This window comes from Poecilia mexicana, unplaced genomic scaffold (genome assembly GCF_051168715.1).
Source record: "Poecilia mexicana isolate PSO_F unplaced genomic scaffold, ASM5116871v1 scaffold_8, whole genome shotgun sequence".
NCBI lineage: Eukaryota > Metazoa > Chordata > Actinopteri > Cyprinodontiformes > Poeciliidae > Poecilia > Poecilia mexicana.
The window spans coordinates 5,152,358-5,179,921 of NW_028263377.1; the positions used below are offsets into that span (position 1 = coordinate 5,152,358).

The 27,564-nt window shown below is 39.4% G+C and overlaps 2 protein-coding genes across 3 annotated transcripts in view; one reads left to right on the forward strand and one right to left on the reverse strand.

Moving 5' to 3' along the window:
- Positions 1-107: 107 nt before the first annotated feature.
- On the reverse strand, positions 108-14,413 carry prpsap2 (phosphoribosyl pyrophosphate synthetase-associated protein 2). Of its 2 annotated transcripts, none has more exons than XM_015012040.2 (11): positions 14,287-14,413; positions 10,633-10,793; positions 7,353-7,405; positions 5,676-5,742; positions 4,517-4,689; positions 4,291-4,406; positions 3,808-3,863; positions 2,864-3,012; positions 2,713-2,783; positions 2,484-2,630; positions 108-2,408 (listed from the first exon to the last, which is right to left on the reverse strand). In XM_015012040.2, the coding sequence occupies exons 2-11, from the start codon at positions 10,713-10,715 to the stop codon at positions 2,250-2,252; spliced, it is 1,074 nt and encodes a 357-aa protein (XP_014867526.1). In that variant the 5' UTR covers positions 10,716-10,793; positions 14,287-14,413; the 3' UTR covers positions 108-2,249. The 2 variants fall into 2 exon arrangements, with proteins under 2 accessions (XP_014867526.1, XP_087864216.1); XM_088008090.1 differs by lacking the exon at positions 14,287-14,413 and adding an exon at positions 14,129-14,280.
- A 3,609-nt stretch (positions 14,414-18,022) lies between these two features.
- Positions 18,023-27,564, forward strand: part of caskin1 (CASK interacting protein 1) — a 106,839-nt gene continuing 97,297 nt past the window's right edge. Inside the window, exon 1 of the mRNA XM_015011952.2 lies at positions 18,023-18,245. Coding sequence (XP_014867438.2) covers positions 18,152-18,245 — 94 coding nt within the window. The 5' untranslated portion in view covers positions 18,023-18,151. The remainder of the gene's footprint in view (positions 18,246-27,564) is intronic.

Sequence of the window (27,564 nt, forward strand, 5' to 3'; positions counted from 1 at the left end):
GAAGTCGAATAGACCCGACCGCCTTTCCTCGTGCGCTGTTCTCGACGGGTTCGGAGAGACCCCGTGTGCACTTTTACAAGTTTTTTAGTCAACACAAAACTACATGCTTTCTTTTTAGAACATGTTTATTCATTTTTTGGTGCATAAAATAAATACAAAAACTTTTTTTTTTTGAAACATCGGGCAAGGTAACAAAGACCTGCTTCAGTCAAGCTTTGTGTGTCAGAAGAAAAGCCCGTTTATCAGTTCCAGCTCCAGTTTGGAACATCTCCTATTAAAACAAACTAAACTCATCTCCTCCACACAGATCCAAGGATCAAGTATTTACCCATTTCATCAACCCTTCCGACCATCATATGTAACATTATTTTATTCTCACCTTCAAATCTAAAAATAATGATAAAAAATGTAAAAGACAATTAAGTTTCTCAGATTTACCAACAAATGTTGCTCATTTGTGGCAGAACCCAACATTAAATGGAAGCGCTGTAATGATGGCACGATGATTCATATGGATTATCAATGAAAAACGTTACACAGGTGATCGAGTGTTAAATCTGATTTCCAGTTAGAATTTTGAAAAATTTTCTGTCAATTCCAGTTAAATTTAAAAAATAAAAACATTTGACGCATCATAATCTAACTCTATGGCAACTACAGATATATGGCTAACTGGAAGCTAAACTATCAATCAACCTGAAAAAATGTATTTAAAAAAAAAGACATTTAAATTGAAAGATACTCAGCATCGGTTAATTAGCTTCAACCTGTATAATCCAGCAGTTTCAATAAGCAATCAGTGACATTAACAGATATGCAGCGAACCCATGAAGGCTTGTGTTCAAACCCCTGGAGAAGGCACCGACTCTCAGTACAACCTCTAACTCATCAAATCAGGAGACATTCATTGCAAAAAAATTTGACAGTACAAATGTTTTACATTAATTTTTAGAGTGGAAAAAATATAGAAGGCAATTAAGGAAGATAATGAAGTGTTTAGACAGTGGAAGGTAATCCATATCCAATGAGTAAGCCTTTCCACATTCTGTCAAATTATAACCTCAAACATCAATGTTTGCAAACTTAAGCAGAAAAGTATTTTTTCCGTTTGTATTCCACCTGTGTGCTGCCAGAGCTTGCAGCTTTAATAGGCCCACAAAAAGTCAAGTCTCTGGTTTCTGCGGATGCCATCTTTGATTTGCCCAACATCACCAGGTTACACTCGTTTCACAATCCTGGAGATGCAACAAACCGTTGATACGCATCTTTGATGATCTCATGTAGATCGGAGGTCTAACAATTAGGGGTGCACCGATTACAATTTTCTGAATGATTTGATAATGATTTTGAAAAGTCGCTAAATATAGCGACAAAGTTGCTAAGTCAGCAAAAGTGGGGTGACTATTGTTAAGGGGACAGTGGCTGGTTTTCAGATCATTGCAGAGGTAGATAAGATCGGTTCATCAGCCAATCACCTAAAATTAAAGAAATTGGGGCCGATTTATCTGTTCAACTCTTAAATATTAGTAAGTAGACTTCAACCTTTCACTCCAAGTCCAGGTCATTTCCATAAGGAGAGGGTAAAAAATGTGTAGATCGTGGACTTAAAAGAGAAAAAGGGCAACAGAGTGTAAAATTTGGAAGTCAAGAAGAAAGCCACCATTGAAAGATGGCCAAAAGCAGTCCTGACATAAAAGAATGTTTTCTGATCTTACCTACATGAGGTGGAAAATCAACACTACACATTACTCTGATCATCCACACAGTGAAATGTAGCAGCAGAAGCATCATGTGGTGGGGATAGAAAGTATCAAAATGTATAGAATTTTCCTTTACTTCGTAGGTTTATCAATTCAAATCCCAATAAAATGCACTGATGTTTGTGATTATAACAAGACAAAATGTGAAAAACTCAAGGGGTGTGAATAGTTTAAGGAAGAATAGATGTGTGTCAGTTGGGGTAGTTTGTAAACTGGATTCATCATCTTGTGTCGTAGGAGAAAGACCCTGAAGGTAGCAGTTAGAATTAGGCTGTGCAGGATTATGAGCTAGGAACAAACATAAATATAGCTTAACAAGAGTGGATTTTGTTTTGTATTCCAGCATAAACACTAACCTGACCTCAAACCAACCAATAGATTAACCTCTGGCTCTGAAGCTGTGTTAGTGCGAGAGGGAAAGGAGATGCAACATATTAAAGGATTGTTCCCACAGGGATAGAAAGTCACGTAAAAAGTGAGACGCGTGGCTCAGTCGTCCACACCGATGTTGCGGAACAGATAGGACATGGACTCTCCGTTGTGGATGCGGCGGATGGCCTCCGACAGGATCATGCTGATGTCTACCGTTTTGATCTTTGGGCACTGGAGCTTCTGCAGCTCGTGGGGGATCGTGTTGGTCACCACCACCTGAAGGGCGGAGGAGGAAACTATGAAGGAGGACATTACAGCAACAAAAAGACACATCAAGGTAAAAGCTCTGACCTCGTCAATGGCGGACTCTTCTATGAACCTCGGGGCATCCGAGGAGAGTAGTCCGTGTGTCGCCATGACAAAGATCTTGTAGGCCCCTCTCTCCTTTAGCGTCTCTGCCGCCGCCACGAAGCTATCGACGTCATCGATGATGTCATCCTGCAGAACAAGCGAGTCAATGCATCTGGCTCGAAATTTAAATCAAGCCAAGTCTGGCGCAAGTGATTGCTGCCAATCTCACCACTATGATGGCGATGCGTCCCCCTACGTCTCCCACCACCGTGATTGGAGGCTTTTCTTTAGGGATCAGCACTGCAGACACAAATCAATATCAACGTTAAATACTGAAGGGTTAAGCAATGGAGATGTTGGTGTTAGAGTTGGTGCTTTACATGGTATCTCCATGCTCGGGTGAATGGCTCCGGTGGTCTTGACGGTGGGTGGGGAGTGGCGTCCGTCTACCTGGTCCGACTCGGCGTCCTGAGCTTCTCCGTGGATCACTGCGATGCCGAGACGCAGTCGTTCAGCGAACGACTGAGCCCTGAACACCAGGCAGAGACCAAACCAGCCACCGGCTGCTTAGCAACACAACATCCTCCATTTAGAGGTCGACTACAAACTTACAAAGTTTCTTCTACCACTGGAGACTTTTCAAAGTTAGTCAAATTCAAAGTGGCAAGTGTAAAGCCATTGTTGAAAGGAAGCAGTTTCCCACGAGTCACATAGGGGGTGCCTCAAACTTGAAAAAGACGCTCAAATAAAACCCAAATTGAACTTTCCAACCAACAGATAAAATAAAAGCTAACACTGCACATCACCCCCAATATATACATCATCTCCATGACAAAACATTGTGGAGGCAAGGAAAATGAGGAAGCAGTCAACCGCAGTGAAACAAAACCTCACCAGCCGTCCATTCTCAAAGCAAGAAACTACACCCAAGGATAAAAGGCATCCCTCAGAAACTGATGGAGCGCATTGCTCTGGATAACCAACCATTTTTATTCGTTGAGGATATCAGACTCAGACTACGTCGATGGTCCCCAGTCGTAGATATTTCCGACGTAGCTTTACCCGAGTTGCAGGTGGTCATTTCTGACAACATTGAGAAGCTAACAGCCAAAGCGCTTGGCATTGACATCGGTATTAGCTGATGTTCATGCAGATATATTCTGCAGCTCTAATAAAATCCCAATAAAATATATGGAGGTTAGTGGTTATGCCATGAAATAATGTGAATAATGAGAGACACTGCAACTTTTGCCTGTAAAGTCATTGTAAAACAAAGAGGGACAACCTGAACTCTACTCTAAGCAGCAGATGAAGGAGAACTTACCTTTTTGCTGAAGCCGGAGATTTTGCTACAATTACAGCATTTCTGTAGTCGGGGATCTGAGGGTTTAAATGTAAAAAAATACATATAATATGAAATGGTATCATAGTTAGGTTTGCCACTGTCACAAGAGCTGTCCCTGTAGCAAGTGTATTGTTCTTGCTGGGCTGAGACCAATATGAATGGAATTTAAGATCTAAATCTCCAAAGAAATATACAAACGTCGTCAACACCACCCATGGCAGACATATAAAAAGCTATCTAGCTATCTAGCAAGGATATGTTAGCAGTGAGTCACATAACACAATGAAGATGTCTGTGTAATTCAATATTTTACCTGAATGAAAAGTCAAATACATAAATACAAACTAAATACATAGAATATGCAAAATTATTTCTGCCAAGACAAAATTTCCAATAAGACCTGTGAGTAACATATTTAAGGCCTTCATTTCAGATACAACAATTTAGGATTTTTTTTTTTACCTCCTCTTGGATGTACTGAAGCAGAAACGGAGACGCTCTCAGGTTGTCCACTGGAATGTTGAAGAAGCCCTGAATCTCCTTCTGATGGAGATCCATAGTGATCAGGTGAGTGAGGCCTGTACACATACACGTGTTCACGTCGTACAAGATGAATTTTGGGTATTGAATAATTATCCAATAATTGAATAATTGACAGTGTGTGAGGGTCCAGTCCTCTCATACTTACCGGCTTTACAGACCATGGAGGCGATGAGCTTGGAGACGATGGAGCCCCTTTTCCTCATCTTGCACTGCTTGCTGTAGGGGAAGTAGGGCAGGACGCCGGTGATGCTGCGCGCACACGACGTCCTGCAGGCGTACACCATGATCAGCATCTCCATGATGGTGGTGTTGACGTCCCTGATGCAGAAAAAAAGAACAAACAAGAGAAACGTGCAATTTTCTGCAAACTGCGAGAAAATCAAAAAATTGTATTTTCCTCCAAAGCTCTTGAAGGAAGCGGAGCCATGCGTGACATCACTGTGGTCAAACAAACAACCCATAGTGCTCCGTTACACAGCATCTGATCTGGACTACAGTGCAAAAACAAAATATTATTAAGTATTTCTCAAGTGCAAATATCTTAGTACACTTGAAATAAGACACAACTAACTTACAAGTAACTTTTCAGCAAGATGTAGATGCTTGTTTTAAGTAAATAAATCTTTAATATTGACAACAGTTCTAATTCAACTGAGATTATTTCAATTATGACATGGGAAAAATGTATTTATGGGTCAGCAAACAAATCACTTGGATCTTTTTCTTGGCATTTCTTCACTCACTGCATTTCCGTCACAAATGTGCACAAAACTTTGTTTTGCTGATGTTGAGAAGACTACCTGTGTAATTAAAATCACAGACAGACACTAAAAAAACATGGAGCTCCAACATCCTCCGACCATTTCCTGTCATCTACTTCGTGGTTTGTGCCACTCCTATTGATCATGTGACTCATGTGATGCTTTAAAAATGTTTCCATTGCAGTTTTGTGAATTGAACCAATTTTGATACTGTCAAAAAGACACGCCAACGTGTTCCAATTTATTTTAGAAATGTAAACATACGCAATTATATGCTCAATGGAAATGCAGCTATTGTGTCTGGTCTCTCTTGATCAGTTAGCAAAAGCATGTGCGACTGCAATAAGGCTCCCCAGTGAAACAGGTGATTTTAAAATCAGCTCTGCTTTGCAGTTGTGTTGTACTGGCTCTTATTTTCAGATGATTCTGTATTTTTAAAAACATTCATAAGATTTTTTTCATGTCAGAATTGTAGTCTGTAACCAAACCCCATGAGGGGTGTAAATGCCTTCTGAGGTTAAGTGTGTGCGCTCTGGTTCTTACTTTGACACAGTCTGGATGACGAAGACATCTTTGCCTCGCACCGATTCCTGGATCTGTACCCGTGTTTCTATGGAAACAAGAACGAGATTTGGAAAAATAAAAAAAATAGAAATAATCCAGTCAGCTGCACAAACACACCGTGTTATCTCATAACAAAGCCTGTGAGGTTTGTCCTCCTCCCCTCTCCTATCTGCCTACCACACTGCTGTGGAAAACTGGACATACCAGCATTCCAGAACTAAACCAGGGATTAGAGACAGAATCCTTCCTGTAGGAGCTAAAACTAAATTGTCATCGGGTCCAACGGAGTGAACTAGGAGCAGCAGTGACTTCAAATCTGCATTTCTGTAAAAACAGACTGTGTTTTACGGAAACGTATACTGTACTTTGACTTCACCAGAGTGGCTTCAATTAATCAATTTTTGATTTGCCCCGACTTGCATCAGTGGTACTTAGATAAAACCTCTGGAAGCGTTTCGCAAGGTTTCAAAGTTTAAGAATCAGTAATTAGCAAATCAATGTGTTATCCTGAGACAAACAGATCCAGCTCTTCACAACCAGAGCGGAGGTAGAAAACAAGCACTCCAGAACTGGAATAAAGTCCTGTAGGTCTTTTAAATTTGTGTTGTGCAGGGGAAACAAATCAAGATTGGCTTTTCATGTATCGGCCAGTCTTCCAAAATGAAGGAAATCTAGACCAAACTGTCATGGCAGAAAGAAAATCCTGCATTGTTCCTTAATTTTGAGTTAGTGGTTTTCAAATTAACTTTAAAAAATTGTTTGTTTTGACGCAATAGACAATTAAATCCAAACGCTACAGTCAAGTTTTGATTTGCAAAAAGAGCAATACTAATTTATCAAAAACATTATGTGTTGTAACTTGGTCCACTTGTTTATGTAAAATAAATCAGAAAATCTATTTTATTTGAGCAATACACATTCTATTAATATATAAATTATGTAGTTATTGGTAAAATTAAAAACATTTATTTCGTCACTGCTTTTTTGGAATATGGTGCCGCAACTTAAAAATGTGATAAAGTTTGAAATAAAAGCATTTAAACTGATTTTTTAAACAGTACTAACAGTACTGATTATTTGATTAATTACTATAGCAGATCAATCGATAATTAAAATAATCATTACCTGTACACACACACACACACACACACACACACACACACACACACACACACACGCACACACACACACACACACACTAATAGTACCAAGTTAGTACGAGGTTCAATGGACAATTAAACAACTTGGAGTTTTAAACATCCTTACAATTTAATGACTATTTCATTATTAATCTTCAAAACAAACTAAATATTAATAGTGACGTAGAAGATTTTGAAAATAATTTCTCTACAACATCATAAGTGATACTTTACATTTGTCACATTGTAGTTTGTGGTTGTAATGTGACAAAATAAAAGAAATAAATAAAAAGCCACAATAAGTGTTTTTCACTCTTTCTTAAAATCTGTGCGTTTTCTACTGGCTGCTATGACGACCTCAAACGCAACATCTACACAAAACCCACAGATCATTTTCCCAAACATATCGCTGGGAACAGTTTGTCAGCACATATTCATATATCTTTAACACTGTAATAACACTGGTCTTATAGTAAACGGTTATGGAGAAGGTACTTCCTGTTTGTCATCACCTCACCTCTGTTTGCTTCCTGGTACACCTGAACCTTCCCCAGCTCCACCCCTAACCGCCTGGGAAGAGAGGAAAACAAACGGAAAACAGAAAAGTTGAGGATCATCAAATGATACGTGAAGGTCAAATCTACTAGCAAAGCATATTTAAAACAGCAGCAGTTGACTAAATTGCTTCACAATTTACACCAACTATCATAACTTCAAGCAAAGATTAAAACAATTTAAAAATATATTTTAATGTATTTTATGTCATAAAAGGCTTAACAGAAGCCGAAGGAAAAGGAGACATGATTTTAACAATTTCACAAAGAGAAATCTGAAAAGTTAGGAACTTCTGACGCTTCACAATCAAACACCATGTTGACTTTAGACTAACACATATAATAGTCCATGACTAAATATGGAAAAGTTTAGCAAATACACATTTTCAAAGCACTGAAAAAAATTTTAAGAAAAAGAAAGAAAGTGACATTTCTCAGAGGACATGTTTTCGGTTTGTTAACATGCTGAATTCAAGTGCTGCAGTTTAGCACCAGCAGGCCAAGCTGTTCATTTCCTCTAAACGTGTCTTTATATAGTCACAGGTTGTAGCTTGGGTCTGCAAAGTGGGATCTGCACTTTGTATTTTATTTACACATAAAATGAGCTCAAAGTTGGTAACCTGACGTGTTGCAGACCGGCGATTCCGACTGGTTCTGATTGATTTCCCTTTAGCTCTGTGAAGCTGCTGCAGTGGTTTATTTCTCTGCTGTGTTTACATTCTGATATTTTTAAAGTCTGTCCCTAATCCAGGTTCTGGGTTAAAAATGACAGGCCAATATGCGAGTGTCACAACATTTCCAAACGTAACGTGTCCAAGACAAACAACTGTACAGAAGCTCAACGACATGGTTTGGTGTTCTGAGACCTCGGAGATCACGAGTCGACTGTGTTAGACACAGTCAGGATGCAAACACTGCAGCTTTCTGGCCGATCTCCGGTCTGCCTGACTGGACCAATTTTGACCGATGACTATTTTTTATGCTCCTAAGTTAGTAACAGTGTGATGACTTTTGCTAAGAGTAAAGTGGCTGATTTTCCAGAGGAGGAGAAGATCAGTTTCTATATTTGGCCGAACTAGGGCTGTTGTAAACGAATATTTTAGTAATCGAGTAATCTATCGATTATTCTTACGATTAATCGAGTAATCGGATAAAAAAAAATTATAAAATGAAATATTGGTAAATCTGGCATAATACCCGTGTTACTATCAGATATCAGTATCAGTCCAATTTTTCATATTTGAGCATCCCTAACAGTTGCTTTTTTGTAGTTTAGAAAACTAACCTGTAACAATAATAGCTCACTTTCTAAGTTAACCAGAAGAAAAGTTATAGAAAAATCTGAAATTATATTGAATGTAATAACAAAGAGGCAGGCTCACAAATATGCTTATAAAAATGTCTACAATCCAGCTTTTAGTTTATGTATTCATCTTCAGTGAGTTTAATAGATTAATTAAACTCACCTTGCCACCTAACCTGTCACGCTTTGGGTTTGAAAATACGGGAAATGCCGCCTGGAGTGGGAGGAGAGGGCGAATGAACGAACGTAAGATGGGGTGGAGGGGAGGAAATAGACCAGCGGACTGACGAACCGTTAGACCGGGGGCGAACACGGGGGGATATTTAATACGGGATATTTACGACACCTTCACTGGTCACACTCAGAAACTCATCTACCAGCCATGTACGATGCGCTCCGCCACCCGTTTCTTCAGACCGGGATATGAAATTTATTGTGCGGTTCGTCGGTAAAGCTACATTTACACGGTAAGCATCAGCTACTCAGCCGCCCGCCCTGTTCAGGCTATCCGCTCACCTCAGCGCTCTTCCCGCCGTTCGCTTTCAACCAGCAGCCCCGGAGGAGAAATGCTGCCGTACTCCAGGCATCCCCCAGTCATTTTAAGGATGCTTATTGGTTCCCCAAAAACGATAAAAAGTCGGGCATTATCATCAATCAATAAAATCCCCACGGGCCAATCTTGAAGATTGGACTTTATGCCGCTGAGACTTAGCTTTTGTCAACAACTCAGAGGCGGAAGTGAGAGCTCCGCGCAACGCAAATGAAGTCCCGGCCGGAACACGGTGCGCTAACTAATAAAACATAAATTAATGAAGCTTCGAGGCAGGTACATTTTCCTCGAGGAATTTTAGTAATCGAGGTACTCGAATCATTCGAGGAATCGTTTCAGCCCTAGGCCAAACACCGATCTCCTGAAATGAAGGAAATCAGAGCCGATATTTCATTTTACCTCAGGAATACAGCTCTAAAAAGACATCCAGGGCAGACAGAGGTCACTTTTAACGGTGATGTCACAATATTTAGATAATCAAAATCTCACTTTTAAAACTAAAGTCGACAGTGTGCAGAATCTAGTCACAACCTCTGGCAATCTACCAGCTGATGCCCAAAGATTCAGAAAAATTGTTTTTTGTTACATATTTTTCATTTCAGACAAAAAAATGTGTAAAACTTCCAAACACTACAAGCCTGGACAACAGAGATGAAACAATTAATCTAATTAATTGTGATGAACCGATTCTTAAAATAAGCATCAACTAATTTAGCCGTCGATTAATCATTAGCTGGAGGACACCGATTCAAACAAAAAGTGAAACAACTACACCCTTAGAGCAGCAATTAAGTCAAAATAGTGAAAAAAAAAAAAGATTTTGCAATAAAAAAAAGATAATTTTCCTGTAAATCTATTGTACATCAAACTTCTCATGTGGCAGTTTTAGCTTCACTAAAAGCTGTTATTCCATTTCAGGATATAAAATGTTTATTTTCACATTTAAAAATGTAAGCATTTGTATCTTATGGATTCCTAAGATTGTATAAAATAAGCCTAAGTGGTTAAAAGAAAAAGATCTGCTGAAAGTTCACTTTGTATCCAATTAATCGTTAGAATTGCTAAAATAATTGTTGGTTGCATTCCTACTGGACACATCGGCAAATGAAAAGTTATCAAAGTAATACCATTTCCCCTCTGTACACAGAGATGTGGTTAAATTTAAGTAGGTCTTAAAGTTAGCGTCCTCGTCAGCAGGACTGCACTGACACAGAGATCTGGAACATCCAACCATTTTCTGCTCTCTCTTCTTGTTTCACATCAGCACGAGAAGTTTAACCAACACTTTCACCTTCTATGTAGCAGATAAAAGCAGACCGAGTCGTGAGGAACTCCTGCACTCTGTTCACACTGAGATACGGGCGACAACAGCAGACCCTCCTATACTCACTCAGCGATCCTCTTGCCCAGCTCGCGACTCGACGGGTGCGAGTTGGCGGTGAAGATCACCAAACCGCCCTTGGTGTGGTTCATGTCTCTGGGGCCTCGGCCGCCGCTCTCGCCACACTCAGGCAGTGGATCCCTGGGCACCCACGCTGCGCTGAGACCTTCCTGCAGGGCAGACGGATGAGCGGTTACTTCCTCCAGCGTTTATCCGACAGACCACGAGAGGAAACAGGAAACGCGTTTGGGATGGACTGAGGCGAGACGAGTGGATCACGGTTATAGTTCTGTATATTTCAGGATTTTTTTAAACCAAAATTCCTGTCAATTTAGCAGAGGAAAACACTCAGTAAAAGCATGATTCTCTTATACTACAAAGAACTTTCGCTTCTTTTCATTCTTAAACTCCCAAGAAGTTCCCATCGGCTAACAGGAATTCTCCCAGCAGGATGTATGAGGAAGGTGGAAAATAGGACAATAAACAAAAACACGATTTTTAAATAAAGCCAGTTCCAGTTAAAAGTTCACTGTAAATAGGAACTGTAAAAACGGAGGTAAATTAAAAATAAAGTGGAAAATTCATCCATTTGGACATGTTTAGCACCATCCACCCACTTCAATGTGGGAATACAGAGCTATATTCCCACATCAGGAACCTTTTGCCGGAATTTCTCGATTGTTTAGTCTCACGCTACCTGGTTATAAATTTTAAATGGTTTATGTTCTGAGACAGACATGAAAACAACCAAAACATGAGATTGTTGTTTTTTTTTAGAGGGGAATTTTTTTTTTTTTCCTAAAATATTTTTTTAGGACAAAGGGAAAATGTGTGGTTAAGAACACTGTGATTATAACAACTTCCACTTTCAGCGGCAGGAGAGAGCAACATCTGTGTTTCAGCCTCCCACAGTCAGCGCGTCCTGTCAGACTGAACCACATACATAAAAGGTAAAAGCACCCGAGTGATCAGTGCGACCCTGTTAGACTTGACCCCATTTACCCTGGGAGCCTGAAGCCAATAAATTGAGATAATTTCTCAGCATTTACAGGTTGAAATTAGAGGTGTGCCAATCGATCGACCGTCGATCATAATCGGCCGATTTCTGTGAAAAAGTGTCGATCACTTTCTCTTGCAGCCGATCACACAAACCGATCATCTGTATCTCACTTCTCAGCCTGCATGTGCAGATGGTCTCCTCTTTCCTTCACACTGCACAAGCACAAAGCAACAAATCCTGTCGTGTGGAACTTTAACGCTGTGAGTGAATGGGGACGTTTGCATGTTGCGACGGAAAAATACTTCAGGGGTGAAGCACGTCAAAATGCATCAACACAACGAATATAATATGGCATTTAAAAAACAAACACTTGACAGAGTTTGGCTACATCGAGACTCGCTGCAGGAAAAAAATGACATCAGGAGCGGTCAGACAGCAGGTAAAGCTGTGCACAACTACCAACACTCACCTGGAAGACCATGATGGTCAGAAAGCTAAACAAATAACACGAAAAATTATTTAAGTCATCAAGCTAGCGGAGTAAGACACTGGTTCTGGTCATAAAACAGATCATCTCTGAAAAATAATCAATCTCCTCTGCCTCCTCCTGTGTTCTGCAGAATTACTCAGCTCAGTCGGAAACAACCAGCCAGAACCAGCATTAATCAGCCATGCTCTCAGGAAGTTTGGATTTAGTAACTCATGACTGTTTATTTTGATGCAGCCTGCATTTAACTTTGAATGAATGTTTCCTTTTTTAATTGACCTTATTTGATATAGACAGATTTATTTGACTCATGTATAATTTAGAGTACTGAGAGCCTTATTATTGAATATTATTTTACTGATTGCATATTTTTCAGTTGTCCTTTTGACTGAGTAGCTGCTGTATTGTGCCTGCAAGTATTTTGTATGTTTATGTATAAATAAGCTGAATTTATTGCCAGATAATATTTTTAATATTGCCAGATCACATAGTAGCATTTACACCTAAAGCAAAAAATTAACAGTAAATCCAGATGATCGGCAGTGATCGGCCCTCATGGGTGATCGGAATCGGCAGCAAAAATCCTGATCGGAGCATCCCTATGTGAAATAGAATGAGAATCATAAAGTAGACAGACATTTATTAAATAAAGAGCAAAAGTCACACCTGGAAGGAATATTAATGCTTTTCTCAGAAAAGTTAGGGTAATATCAAAAGATATAACTGCATATAAAAGTAGTTATAAAATATAACTAAATGAAAATATCAACAATTCAGTACAACTACTCGAAGTAATAATAGTAATTTATGGTGCAGGACAATTGATTAAAGCTACTCACTCTACTCATAGTGGATTATAGCGTCAGCTTGAAGTAATATACATTTTAATATACAGATTATAACAAAACTGTGATAATATTGAAAATTATGGAGAATTTAAACAATAATGTGAGTCTGCGAGTCTCTGGTTTGAGTTTATTATCCAATCTTGTGACTGGCTGTTCCATCCCCTCAAACAAATGGAGAACAGGTTTTTTTTTTTTTTTTTTTTTTTTTACTATTTTTAAGCTACTGTTCCAAGAATCCAAACTGAAAACAGAAACATATCCAGAATATCATTCCTTGTTCACGCTTTTGTAAATAGTGGAAATAATGGCTTATTGTTTAAAGTTTAAAACTGCAAATAAGTTGGGTTTACATTAAGATAAAAAGCGAAGAAAATTCTAATAACCTGTATGACAATATTTCCAAGTAGATATATTACAGAACTAATTTAGTGTGACCACATGCGATTTTTTTTCTAGCCTGTGCAATTTGAGTGCCAAATTGAGTTAAAACTGCACTATAGGGTTTACAATAAAAAATATGTAAACAATTTGTGCCATGGTAGACCATTTATGACAACGTTTTAAATGGTGAAAATCTATTACACATTGGTGTCTTGTTAAAACTGCACGTGCACCCCGATTATGTATAATTAAATATTTACAGTAGTCTGAAAAGCCAGTAATGCTTTCTGACGGTATTAGAATGCTTATAGGAGTACATAGTGTTAATGGCTGTAATAAATGCCTTTACAACAAGAAAAGAAAATGCTAGGCTACAACCAGAAAACGTGCAGAAAAATGGACGTAACTGTTCAAACAAGAAATGGTTTCAATAAACACGCAGAGGGGATTTACTGCTGCTTTTAGTAGAAACTACAGTTCATAATAAGAATTGTGAGCATGTTAGGCGCGGTGGGGAATCTTTCATCCTACTATCAACACGGTCACGACGTTAGCTTCACGTTGCTATGCTAACTGAACAACAAAATTCGTCTATTTAATTTATTTTAGCAGAATAACAGATTAATGTTCTAACATCCCTCTGAGAAGACTAGCACATGTTAGCAAATTGAGTTATTAATCCAAACTTGCAACTGAAAAAAAATGTTCCGACTTTAGCAATATAGGATAGCGACTAGCCAACATTAGCGCACGAGAACCAACGCGAGATCTGGCTAAAAATAATTCTACCGAGGCAAAGCTCCCGAATCCGTGAAGTGATTTTTCATGCGTCGGAGAGCAGCGGGTCTGTCTGAGAGGCTAACAGGAACCACCGAGAATAGGGAAGAACAAAAAAAACAAAACAAAACAAAAAAAATGAGGAAAGAAACCAAAACAGAGTTCCTCACCAGCTTGTGTATCAGATCCGGTCACAACCTGCAACCAGCCGTATTTGAATAAAGCTACGAGCCTCTGGGGCTTTTCAACCTGTTCGTAGTCCGACGGTCTGACTTCGTGACGTTCGGTGTCTTTGATGGACATACTCGCTAGCCAATCAAAACATGGGCGTAGAGAGGCGTATGAAGAGGCCTCATTGGCTTAAACGTACCGTAGAAACAATACGTTAACGCATCCGCCATATTGTAAGTGGCAAGTCCAGCTAGTTTTTTTATGTCAAAAAAGTCCTTAAAACGTACTTTAATTTTACCTTAACTCCCCTCACTATTTTTTTGTATTATTATTATTTTTATTAAAAATGGCAATAATAATAATAATTTAGGCACCACAACAGGCGTTTTGAAACCAGTCCAAAAACATCTGACAACTTCTGGAAGCTTTTTTAGGGGTGTCAGAAAAATTAGCTACATTGACATAGCTACACAGAAGCAGTGTTATTGGAATGCTTATGTGTTATCCACTCTTTGTTTATGAATCGAAAGCAAGACAGAAAAATTGCAGCTGAGTGCCAACACTAGAGGTTCATTCCGGGACGCTATGTTTTGGCTTGGCCGCTAGAGGGCAGTGTGTTGTTGTAGAAATTTTAAACCATCTCGTTTAATGAAGCTCTAACGAAACAGTTAAATTATGTGAAATTGTGTCGCTGTCATGAGTTCTTCGGGGTTTTTTCCTCTTTACGAGAAACAGCTTCGAAATTACCATCATATGACCAAATTGCTCCTCTGTTTATTAGTCTTCAGAGTCTTCCGTCATTTTATTATGCGGTGAAAAATGTTCTTCTCATGCACTCCCCATCCAGTGTGATTGAGGTTGAGCTATTAGCTACATAGCCACGTAGTACCGGCTAAATGGGACTGCATGCAAATGTACATCACCTTCTTTTTTATTTACAAAAAAGTTAAAAATCCATGTATTATTTTCCTCTCACTTCTCAATTATCCTCTACTAGGTGTTGACTTGCCACACACACAACAATAAAACAAAATTTTGCAGCTGTTCTGCAACAAAATTGGGAGAAAAACAATAATAGCGAGGCACAGTTAACACAGCTTCAGGGTAGAGAACGTCTTTTTCATTAGACCGATTTATAAATATTCCTAAAGTATGGGCTACTCTTCACTGTTCTTACATAACTCAGTGGATATGCGGAGGAGGCAGGGAGCAGCATCCAAGCCCTGCACACTGCCCACACACACAATGAAGAGGAGAATGGAGTTACAAAACTGGAGGAGAGACAGAGAGAAAACACAGGTTTTACTGAACGGAGTACATTACATGCCCCTGTCCCTCTGATTAGCTTTAGCAGTTGTGCTAAAGCTAATCAGAGGGACAGGGGCATGTAATGTATGTTGATACATGGAAGTTTGGGATTAAAGGTGAAGGGTTGCTGGAAATGTTGGAGGAATCAAGTCATGACAGACATATTTTTCATCTATCAACAGTGATATGCCATTGAAAAGAATTTGACAAGATTCAGTTTGAGGAAACATAGATAGACAAGGATCCATGTTTTTGTTCTTTTTCTTGCTATCAAACAAGAAAGAAAAGAATGAGGAAAAATAAAAGTCACTGTTATAAAACTGCAGCAAAAAGTGGTATCCCTTGGTCTGAGAGTCTAAATGTATGAGACACTGGAGACACTCTACAATAGTAGAGTGTCTCCAGTCAGAGACTTCTTCAGAGCCACTGTAATACATACTGCTGCAGGAGATCTGTCGACCTTGGAAAGGGTGAATTACAGCAACATTTAATTTTCCCTTTGGGAATAATACAAAGTTGAATTTGAAGTGTATTTAGATTGAATAACAATTTACTCTACTTTAAGACTTTTGTACATATTTTGTTACCAGAGCTGCAAAAAACTGAAGAATAACAATGAGACGTGTTTTTTGGTCATAAGTTAAAAATGAAAATTGTAGTGTTTCAGAAACAGAATGAAAAATGATGAGAATATCCAGAGACTTTCAGATGCTATTAAAAACATTGATCATTGCACTGATGAGGAAAATGTTAATAAATGAGGGATTGCTCAAGAAAAACTTATAAAGCTGCCATGTGTAGGTGAGATGGCTCCAAACCTTTCTTTGTAAAAACCATATAATGTAGTTAGGGTAATGCAGTTAAAATAATGTTGTAATTGTCCTTTTTTATGCTTTTTACATTAGAGTGAAGTTTTTCAATGATAAAGTATGTTTTATAATAACTATTTAATGCAGGGTTATTTTTGCTGGTTTGACAAGTCTGACAAGTGTTGTGATTTTAACCAGTGAAATTTTTCAGTTTAAGTGATATGGTTCTCCACCCAGGGGAACCATCTGTTGTGGGGAGGGTGCAATATGGAGACTCAAAAAAAAACAAACAAAAAAAATCTCTTTTTACATTATTATTTAATTTAATTTTTTTAGACCAATCAAGTCTGAACTATTGTTTCATACACAGAACAGAGATAACTTAAAACATAACTTGTGTAAATTAATAAAGATTTTATATCTGTAGCTGAATTTAAAATGTAGAATTGATTTAATACAATTTTGATCTCCCTAACTAAATTCTAGGCAATTTCATTTTAATAGTTAATTATTTACCAAATTTTTGATTTTTGCTCTGTGTTGAGTATCGCATGCTAACTTGAGTGTTTATAATTTCTTTCGAAAAAGATTAAAAATAGACCTGAACAAATGTAGTCATCGTCCTTAAAAGCAGTGGATAAGCCCTTTACAGTAGCAGCAAATGGAAACGCTAATTTCATTTTTTTTTTTTTAGGAAATTCAATGATATAAGTGAGCTAAAGGGAAGCTAACCGCAGGTGATAAACAAGTTTGTTTTTCTAGAACATATCTGAGCAGCTCTTCTCTTCTGTAGAGGAAGAGCCACAAAGCGCCACAGAAACATCCAGAGAGAGAGAGAACGCGCGAGCGAGCCAGAGAGGGAGATGAAAGGAGAGGCGGGAGAGGGAGCACCACGCTTCTGGTCCGCCCCCGAGTTGCCGCACACGAGCCATTTAACGGTACGAGCCGAGCCAACTGTAGAGCACACGAGCGCGTGAACGTGGCCCTTTCACTATTACTGCCCCCCGCACCCCTCGCGCAAAAAAAAAGAGGAGCGAAAATCACAGAGACTTCGAGCTCACTCGGAGACGCGATGGCTGCTGCTGCGGCGGCACCGCTGGATTGTGTTTACGGCCTGGAGCACGAGACAGTCACAGCCTCCAGAGGGAAGAACTCCGCGCGCGCCCGCCTTTGGAACGCACGGTCTTTCTTCACGCGCGGCGACTCGGAGCCCGTGAGGCTTCTCGCTATATCTCACGTCTCCTCCCGGCCGCTCGGTTGGTGAAGGCGGCGTTTTTTTGGGGGGGGAGGTGAGAGCAATTACCAGACTCCAGGATAAGCGAGCCTTCTTTTTCGAAATCGGCGAAATATCACGCTGGAACCTTGAACGGCCCGGCGGCGTCAGGTCCAGGCTCCATCCAGCAGCGCTGCACCTAGAGGCGGGGGTGGTGCTGTCGTGGAGGCGCTGGAGGTGGGGAGGGGAATCCGAGAGCATCCCTCCATCCCGCGGAGTCTATCCCTCCCTCTCTTCCTCTCGTTTCCGGCTCATTTTCGCCCCATCATATGCTAGAGATCTAAGTGTGTGTGTGTGTGTGTGTGTGTGAGGGGTGGGGGTGTCTCATCTTGCCTTGGAGGGGGGGTGGGGGGGGGGTCAGAGGGAGGCTTGTCCGTGGCCGCGGGAACACGTACCCTCCGCCTGCCGAGGCTGAGGCTGAAGAGCCGCTGTGCTTGAAGGATGCTGCGGGAGTAGAGCGGCTCCGAGCGGAAGATGGGGAAGGACCAGGAACTGCTGCAGGCGGTGAAGACCGAGGACCTTCTCACCGTGCAGAAGCTGCTACAGAGGCCTCGACCGGGGAAAGCAAGTAAGACACTCTGCTGCTCCGGTGCTTTTAGTTTAGTTTATTATATCTATTTTCCCTCAAAGATGACAGTAGCTTCTTCCTTTTTGATTGCTGAGTTGGAGCTTTTGCAAAGACATCTGTATAATTTTAGTCACCGGCTGTTTGCCGCTGCAAGGCCGGAGTGTTGAAGATGATGGAGGGAGTGTGACGGGAGGGGGCGGGGGGGTTCATACGTGTATCACAAGAGATGATTGTAGTGATTGGAGACTGATAGCTCGTCCTGAGCGAGACCCCCGTGTAAGTAAGTGCACTGCAGCAGAGGAAAAAGAGGGAGGTACCGCGACCATGTCTCTCAGCAGAGATAACCGGTAAAGCCTCGTGAGGGTTTGAAACAGGAAGAACCATACAAAAAAAATCTCCTGTTATAGTCTGTGCTGCAACGTTGCTCCGTTTTCTGCAACATTCTCTGGCACGGCCCACTCCAAATGTGTGGGCAACGGCGGAGAAGAGGCCAGGCAGAGCTGCAGCTAGATCATTCTGTCAAGGCGACTGTAGCTGCTGATTCCCTCCACTGATAAACTGCATCACTACCAGCTCAGGGATACTATAGAGGGCTGCAGTTATGGCTCCGAATACTTAAGTACTCATGCAACAAGTGGCCTAATTCAGCATAAAAATACAGCGCCTTGCCTAAGTATTCACACCTTTGGGAACTTTTCCAGATGCATTATTATTCTATGATCACAAACATCAGTTGACTTTATTGGGATTTTTACTAAAGATGCACTTTTTTTGCACTTTTGATGCTGATATCCGATAGAGATACAGAAAAACAGTGTTGAATTGACTTGAAACGCATTTTTAAAAAAAAAAACACAGACATAAATGTACTGAATTCACAAAAGTATTTGATAATTCTGCACCAGTACAGCCACTCCTCAAGCCTGGTGAAACATGGATAAACAACTTTAATTTGTTCAGCCAGTGCAGTTAGGAGTAGAAAAGACAATGTGAGATAAATGATAAAGAAAATGACAAAATCAAAAGGGTGGCTACTTTGATCAAACATGTTAAAATAAACCACAGCAAACCTTTCAAATGGTTCACAAAGTGCAATTAGGAATTCTAAATATGATAAAATAAAGAAGAAAGAAAGACATATCAGAGCCCAAAGCTTAGAATTAGAATGAATAGATCTGACCTTATGGACCAGTCTAGAATTTATTTTTTCAATATTACTACTGATACGGATGATGGATTGGTGCATCCCGAATGATTATGTAATGGAACAAAAAGTAGTGCAAATTTACACATTTAAAAACCAAAAACCTACTAAGAACATCTTATGGAGCAGTAGCCGTTCTGTTTTTTTGGAAACAGCTCTAGCATGATACAACTCCAGACCTAACAAGACACGGCCGCCCATCTAAGCTGATAGACGAGTGAAAGAGAGAAGTTACAGTGATGGTACAATATGGAGGAGTTTTCAGGTAGGAAAATCTACTCTAAACCTTTAAGTCGGAGAGGTAACTAGAAAAGCTGATGTTGAAATAGACACGAGAAGTCGAGTTTAAATTTGCCACAAGCCATGTGGCATAACATAGTCATCCTCTGGTCAGACGAAAACAGAAATTAAGCTAAATACGAGGAAATCCTGGAAGAAAACCTGGCTGAAAGTGGAAAGAACCATAACCAGAGCTACAACAGAATGGCTTAAAGAATATTTCCGTTTTGGAAAGGCTCAGTCAAAGTCCGGACATAAATCCAATTGAGAGTCTAAGGCAAAGCTTGAAAATAGATGTTCCCAGTTACTCCGTTAAATCTCACTAACCTTGAGCTAATTTGCAAAGAAGAACGGGATCCATTTTAGTCTCTTGATGTAAAAAGCCGGTGAGGAGAAACCCCAAAATAAAGTATCGGCTCTGGGGGGGTTAAATACAAACACATGACACAAGTTTTAGATTTTTATGAGTAAAACATTTGGAAACAACCTACCAGTTTTTTCCCCACAACACAATATTTATGTTGGTCTATCACATAAAACCCCAATAACACAAACTGAGGTTTGTGGTTGCACCATGACAAAACGGGAAACAAATTAATGTGCTATGAATAGTTACAGAAACCACTGCTGGCACAGAGGGCCTGACCCTTCCATCCACTTGTGTGAATTGTTCCAGTTTGGCAGTTTGGCGGTTTCACAGCTGCATCTGAAACTGCACTCACTCTGGAAAGTGTCCAACAGCAGGTGGGCCTCATTAGAATAAGAAGAGCTGCTTGTTGCTGATTGCTAATAACAGGGCGAAAATGTGGCAGCGTTGTGTGGAAGGGCTGTAGAAATTCATCGCTTTCTCATCACTCATCACTTTGCTTATTTACATGCAAAGAAGGTAATGTTAGAGTAATATAAATATTTGGATTCGCAAAGTAATGTCAAGTGTGGTGGCCCACAAGGGTCAAGACAATGCAAACGCCACAATGGAAGTTACACTAATTCCTGTTCTGGAATAAAATCCATCTTAGCATAAATTTCACTTTAGCGTACTTTTAATTTTAACAAAACTGGAGCTTCAGTATAAAATTAGCTTAAATTCAGTTTTAGCATAGCTTCCATTTTGGACTATATTTAGCTTTGATATAAATTCCAACTTAGCAAAAATTCCAATTTATCATACATTCACCATAAAATTCATTTTAGTATAAATTCCATCTTAATATAACTTCAATTTTAGCACCCACTCAGTTTTGTTATAAATTCTACCTTAGAATTAATTCAGTTTTAGCATATAGCTTCCATTTTAACATGAATTCTGTATTAGCAAAAATTCCACTTTCGCATTATTTCAGCTTTAGCATAAAATTTGTCCTAGCATAAATTTCATTTTAGCAGGGCTTCAATATTTGTACAAATTCAGATTTAGCCTTAAATCTGGCATAAATTCAGTCTTAGCATAGCTTAACTTTTAGTAGCTTACATTTTTAGCATATGTAGCTTCAGCATTAATTACATCTTGGCAAAAATAATGTTTTAGCATAAATTATGTTTTAACAAAAATTCAGTTTTAGCATAAATTCAGATTTATTGCAAAATCTAGCTTAGCATTAATTCAGTTTTAGCATATAGCTTCAATTTCAAGATAAATTCCGTATTAGCACAACTTCTGCTTGAGCTAAACATTCATTCTGCCATTATTTCAGTGTTAGCATAACTTTTGTTGTGACTTCTACTATATTGTGTGGCTTTTGCATCTTGTTGACCCTTCTGTTCCCCGAAAGAGTTGGTAGGGTCGAGAGTCACAGATAGCACCCAAATGTCTTTCAGAGCTTGGTGAAGCGCGTTTGTATAAGAGCACATTACAAAACAACCTTTGGGCAAAATATAAGTGCACTTTGGCTTTAAGCCTGTCTCAGATTGGTGCTTAGTGCGGAGTTTTTATACATATGATGCAGAGTTGTTTGTTAAAGGAAAATCTCAGTGGATTGCGGAGCACTCAGAAAGCGACACAGATAAAAGCAACATTACATGCTGCTCGTCGGTGGTGTGTACTGTATGTCTGGAAGACTCATGCTTTCCCCATGCTGTCCCTAATTATTCAAGTCTTAATTACAAACAGCTTTTTAAAATGATCCCCTGGCTTTAACACTGAGGTTTACAGTGTTGACAGGGGACTTGGGACTCTGGAGCAGTGACTGTTACTACAGTGTTTTCCTTGGCTGGATTTTTTTTAAATCTTATTTTGTCACATTTCAGACATTTCTTATTTTATATTATAAACCAGGAAAAGGTTTATGCTCAACTTTGAGGTCTACTAATCATAGCCACTCCAGTGGCTCCAACTGCTTCTCACCCAACAATTGTTGGTTAGAAGTTAAAGTTTATTGATCTTTGAGAGGATGTTCTTGCATTGTGATGTCGTTATCATTACATTGGTAGAAAATGGTGTCAAAACAATGATATTATCGTTTATCACGATAACTTCTGGGTCAATTTATCATAAAGCAAAATTTGTTATTGTGACAAGTATAGGCATAACAACACTTTGCACCTATATGGTGATTGAGTAACTTGAAAAACAAAATAAGAACAATAAACATTTTTGTTGTTGAGCTAATTTGTCTATTTATTCAATAATTTTGCAGGCAAAAGTGTTTTTGAATTGAAAATGTTGCGCATTTTGTTGATACATGACATATGGTTAATTATGATAAATAAATTCCAAACCCCTGAACTCGACTCAAAATTTTAATCGAGTCCCACCACTACTTTGGAAATGTGCCATGAAATTTCATTTATGGACATGCTATACAATTAAAAAAAACAACAAAAAAAAACACGTTCTGCGAAAATGGGTTCTTCCTGTTTCTGCAAATAACTGATGCTGAGTCACACTTTTAAGAAAAACTTTGAGAAAATCAGAAAACACGGCAGGTTAGTCATAGAGTGGAGCTGACAAACAGCAGGAGAGCCTAACACAGGGCTGATGTTAACACGGACCTGTTTGTCATCCAGCATTATACACAAAGCTTGCAGGACAGCTGAGTGTGTGTGAAGGCGAAGGTAAGGTTGCTGTGTGTGTGAGTCTGGCAGAGACCCGACCCTGCTGCAACTCATTTACCCCTTTTCTTCCCAGACACATGCGTTCACCTGCGTCACACGCACGCGCACATCTGGCCTCATCTGGAGAGCCGCCGACAGTTTGCTGCCGCTCGGCTTGCGCACACGGCCGAGGACGAGGTCGTCGTAACCGCGCGAGCGTGACCTCGTGTCTGTTTGTCAGAGGCAGCGTCGTTGTGTGAGCGATAGGACAGCTGGCGTAACTCATATTGATGGTTTATTTGCTGTATTTTTTTTAAAGAAGTTTGTGTAGAGCTGTAAGATTTAACTGCTCCACTTCTAAAAAAAAAAAAGTTGTTTACAGCTCATCTACCTCCTGAATTTTCCATCTTCGTAGCTAACGGGGTTGCTGCTTTCTCTCTTGGAATCACCTCGCCCCCCTTTCTCTTTTCTCCCGTCTTTTCTGCGATGATTTGCTAGTCTGGCTACGGGACCAGATCAGATTATTCCATCCACACCAGCGCACATTCACAAAGGAGCAGGCAGGGACGAAGCTTAACATGTTGTCAGCCACAGACGTCGTATTTGTTCGCTGTGTGAAGAAGCTTGGGATGATTGACACTTTGTGTTCTGGTGTGCTATTCCGAAGTCCTTCTGGGTTTTTATTATTTTGGATTCCGCTTGTATTGTCTCACATACTTATTCATATTACAGCAAATTTAGAACGTAGATGTTTTGTTTTCAAAGAGGTGAATAAGGACAGCTAAAAGCACACCTGTTGGTGAACAGGCGTCCGATGATCACGGCACAAAGTTCTAGAAGGAAGGTGTGAATTAGTTTAATTTCTGCTCTCTACGGAAGCCGAGAGAGCAGACATTTTCCGCGTGTACGTTTTCCCAATGGTTTTCTCGAGATAACAAGAAAACAAACGTTTTCTCTAGGTCACGAGATGGTTGGTGTGTGTTAAACCTGACTGCGTTTTTCAAATGCAGGCTGTAAAGGTATACAAGTTTGTTTTCTAGAGGTTAACTTGTTAACCATCAGGAAATTAATTACTTTTCCATTAAGTTAACGTCTTATCTCGAGGAAACCATTGGGAAAAAGTATATGTGGAAAACCTCCACTCTCCGCTTCTGTATAACACATCATCTGAAAACTGAAAGAATTTATACAACAGAGAATAAAACAACTGCGTTGTGTACATCACAAATATGACCTGTACGGAAGACTGACCAGAAGAAAGTCACTGTTGAAAGGCCATTGGTCTCCACATGCCTTTCGCTTACAGACAGTTGCTTGAGGGATATAGCATTTCCCGCAGTGCTTTTTTAAAACAGTAGATGGAGCTGCAGATGAAATCTGTGTGAATTCAGCAACTGGTAGCAGAGGAAGAGTTGATAGCTGAAGTGCTTGTGCTGACATCAGTGTTGGCAACATCTGCGCTGCTGCAGTATGTTTAGCACCGAGATGCAATTTTAGATTTGAATAGCTTTGCTAATAGGCTAACTCCTTTTAGCATAACTTGTACCCAACAATAACTTTTTCCAGCATCCCATTGGAAAATGGTTTGAAACAATAATTAACCCCCAGAGGGTGAAATAAGTGGCTTTGTGTTTGCAAATGTGGCTTGTTCATCAGTTTTATGGGTGACCCAAAAATGCGAAGGTTCTGCGCACAATCAAATTTTTTTTAATGTGATGATATGTTAAAATTTGTAATGTTTTGAAATCTATGTAATTAATCAACATTTACACACTAAAGTCTATATTAAATATGCATTAATATTGAAATATATATTTATGCTCCTATTCCATAAACTAAATAAATATATTGGACCTTTAGGTTACGTAAAGTTTAAATAACGTCGTTCCCATGTGCTGCTCACAGACAGGTTTCATTCAGTGATGGGGGATGAATGGATCTTGCCGGGGTTATTTTTGTGGCACACGTCAACATTATTGCCACGCTTTGTCTGACATGTCACTACATCTGGAGCAACGGATGGAAATGCATAAGCTCAGAAACCCGCTCCTTAAGCTGAAAAATAATGCTAAGTAGATGTTTACCAGATGCTTCGGTTTCATAGCAAGACAATCAACTGCAGTAAGACTCGTAATTCAGACTGCATCAGAGTGATGATGATAAATGACCTGCACTTACATGATGCCTTCTAAATTTGGCATTGTGTTTCTCTCGGAGCTTTTTATGGTACAAATCTAGCACACATTCCTCTACCAAGACTTCACATGGACAGACTGTACCGGCTTTGGGATTGGTGGAAAAGCACTCCATAGCGGAAGCTTGGCCACCGATTTTGTGTGGGTTTCTGTGAAGTAGATTGTGTTCACACTCTTAAGAGGATAGATGGATACCCAAACTATCAGTGTATGAACAAACACAGTTAGCCAACATTTTTACTGTTGTAAAAACAGACATCAGTTATTTTTGTGACGCTCAGTGACGTTAAAAAACGGCTTCAATGAACCAATAGAGTTAGAAACAAGTAGCACACTAAAACGCGCAACGAGCAAGGCTAGTTTGTTAGTAGTTATTAGCATTAGCTTCTATGAGGTTTTGTTAACCTCGAAAGTTAGAGTTTAGATCTCACCCAGCTCACCTTCAACTAAAAGTTGGAACATCAGTGGGTTATTCTAGTTGTTCTGGTTTTAAACATGCCAACTGCTATCAGCAATATACCGGAAGCAAACTGTCTCCTTGCACTTTATGAGCTTTAACATTAAAAAAACATGAACAAATAGATGCTGTACACTGTGGTATGATTTGAAGGGATAGTTCAGAGTGTTTTAAATGAGATTTTGTGAAAATTATGTATTGCTTTTGTGTCTACAGTTATGTATCTACTTTTGATATGATTCCAGATGGCTGAAGCTAACGGCTAGTCCTTGTGGGCTTTCTCCATTTCCTGTGTAATCTCTCTAAATAACCTCAAACTCCAATTGTGAGAAACATTTAGGTTTATATAAAAGCATTAGCAATAACTGATATGATTTTATTTTTTGGACTGTGTTTATTTGATCACTATAGAAGTCCGCTTTAAGCTAATTCCCGCAGTGATTAGCTGTTAGTTTTAGCATCTTGGATTAAAAAAAAAAAATCTTAATTGACACAAATTCAAGAAAGTAAGCGTTTAACCGCTTTAAAAAAATTAACATAACTTCCAACAATTCTGAACTACTGTATCTTTAACAATAATTTAATTCAGCGTTTTTTGTAAAACATATTTCTGTTATTTTAACAATATCAGGTAATTGCTGTTAGCAACACATGCCAATAGCAAACTATTTCCCTGCACTTTATGAATTTAAACACTAAGAAAACATTAACAATTAGATGTTAAATGTCATCACAGGTGACTTTAGACCTGTGATGCTACTAGTCACTCTACAGCTGATTATTTAGTTTACTTTATCTAAGTTGGACCCTTTTTTCTGACAAATGGAATCTTTAAATAGTTGTTAACATTCACTTGTCATAGCTTAAGTGCTCTTGGTTAAGTTTCAAACCAACGCCTTTAAAATGTCAACATCTCTTAAAGCATTTCTTCACTTTGAATATGGACACCTTGTTGTTTTAGCGCACAGTTTGTGCCTTCTCAGTTCAATTTCCTGTCGGGGAACAGACCTTTTTGAAGACTTAAAAAATGTGTTTACTTTTTTTTGTAGTTATGTGTTTTTGTGAATTATGGCAATAAAGAATCATAAAAACATTTTTAGAGAATAATTTGATTTAGTTTTATATTATTTTCCAAAGATTTGGTTCTGACTCCATTTGGGCTGGAATGATCTCGCTACGCTAACTCTTGGGTTACCAGTTTCAGAATTGCTAGTGGTAACCCAAGTTGTTTTAAAAAAAACAACAACTGTGAAAGTGGCATGACACAAGCAGACATGCTCATGTTCTGTTATTTTCTGTAAATGTTTTGCTTAAGAATATCATCCCATCAATATCTCTTAGCAGTCTAAGCTGAGAAGCAGCCGCGCGAAGGATTGTTACTGAAACTGAGATTTATTCTGAAAGATTGAGCCTCGCTATATTAGAAAGGATAATATCTACAAGTCAGAGGAGTGGATTGGTTTGCCGTGGCTCCAAAACATCATCACTCACTTCTGCTGCTGCTGCTGCTGCCTTCGTGATTAAATTACAGCACAGATGGCGAGAGAGAGATAGACGCAGTCTTAGAGGGAGCTGGATGGATATTTTTGCTTTGGGGAAAACAGAAAAGTAGTTACAGAAGGGGGAGCGGAGGGGGGGGAGAGCGGGACATCCTAAACGTGAGAGGACGGGGGGTAAAATGTGGATGAGCACAGATGGAGGAGGGGTGATGAAACACTGAATGATAAAACGGAGAACGAGGTGATGAAACAGAGATATTAAAACGGCATCTTTTGCTCACACTTCTATTCCGATTGCACGCTGCTTTACATACCCCGCCTGGACGGATTTATCTGCATGGCTGATTTGACTGAAAGTAACATTCTCATGGTTTATTTGGTCAGCGGGGGCATCTGGGAGAAGGTGAAGGAGCGGAAGGGGGGAGGAAAAGGGTGGAACTGGATGGGAAGTGGGACTGAGCTGGTGCAGATCTGACAGCAGGATAAGCTTAAGCACAAATACTTCTGTCTTGCACTGTCATTGTCATTTGTATTAAATGGATCTAATTTATTTGATTAAAAATACAATATTCAATACCAGAGCTGCTGAAATAATAAATGATTTATGGCTGGAGACAGAATATTAAATCAGTTTTAGATGAATGCTTTAAAG

What these genes read in the sequence shown, in the direction of transcription:
- prpsap2 (XM_015012040.2), bottom strand. Translation starts at nt 10,715, where the DNA reads ATGAACCACACCAAGGGCGGTTTGGTGATCTTCACCGCCAACTCGCAC. An exon ending in TTCAGTACATCCAAGAGGAG is followed by an intron (nt 3,864 to 4,290) that starts GTAAAAAAAAAA and finishes TTAAACCCTCAG; the next exon opens with ATCCCCGACTACAGAAATGC. An exon ending in GACGCATCGCCATCATAGTG is followed by an intron (nt 2,631 to 2,712) that starts GTGAGATTGGCA and finishes CTTGTTCTGCAG; the next exon opens with GATGACATCATCGATGACGT.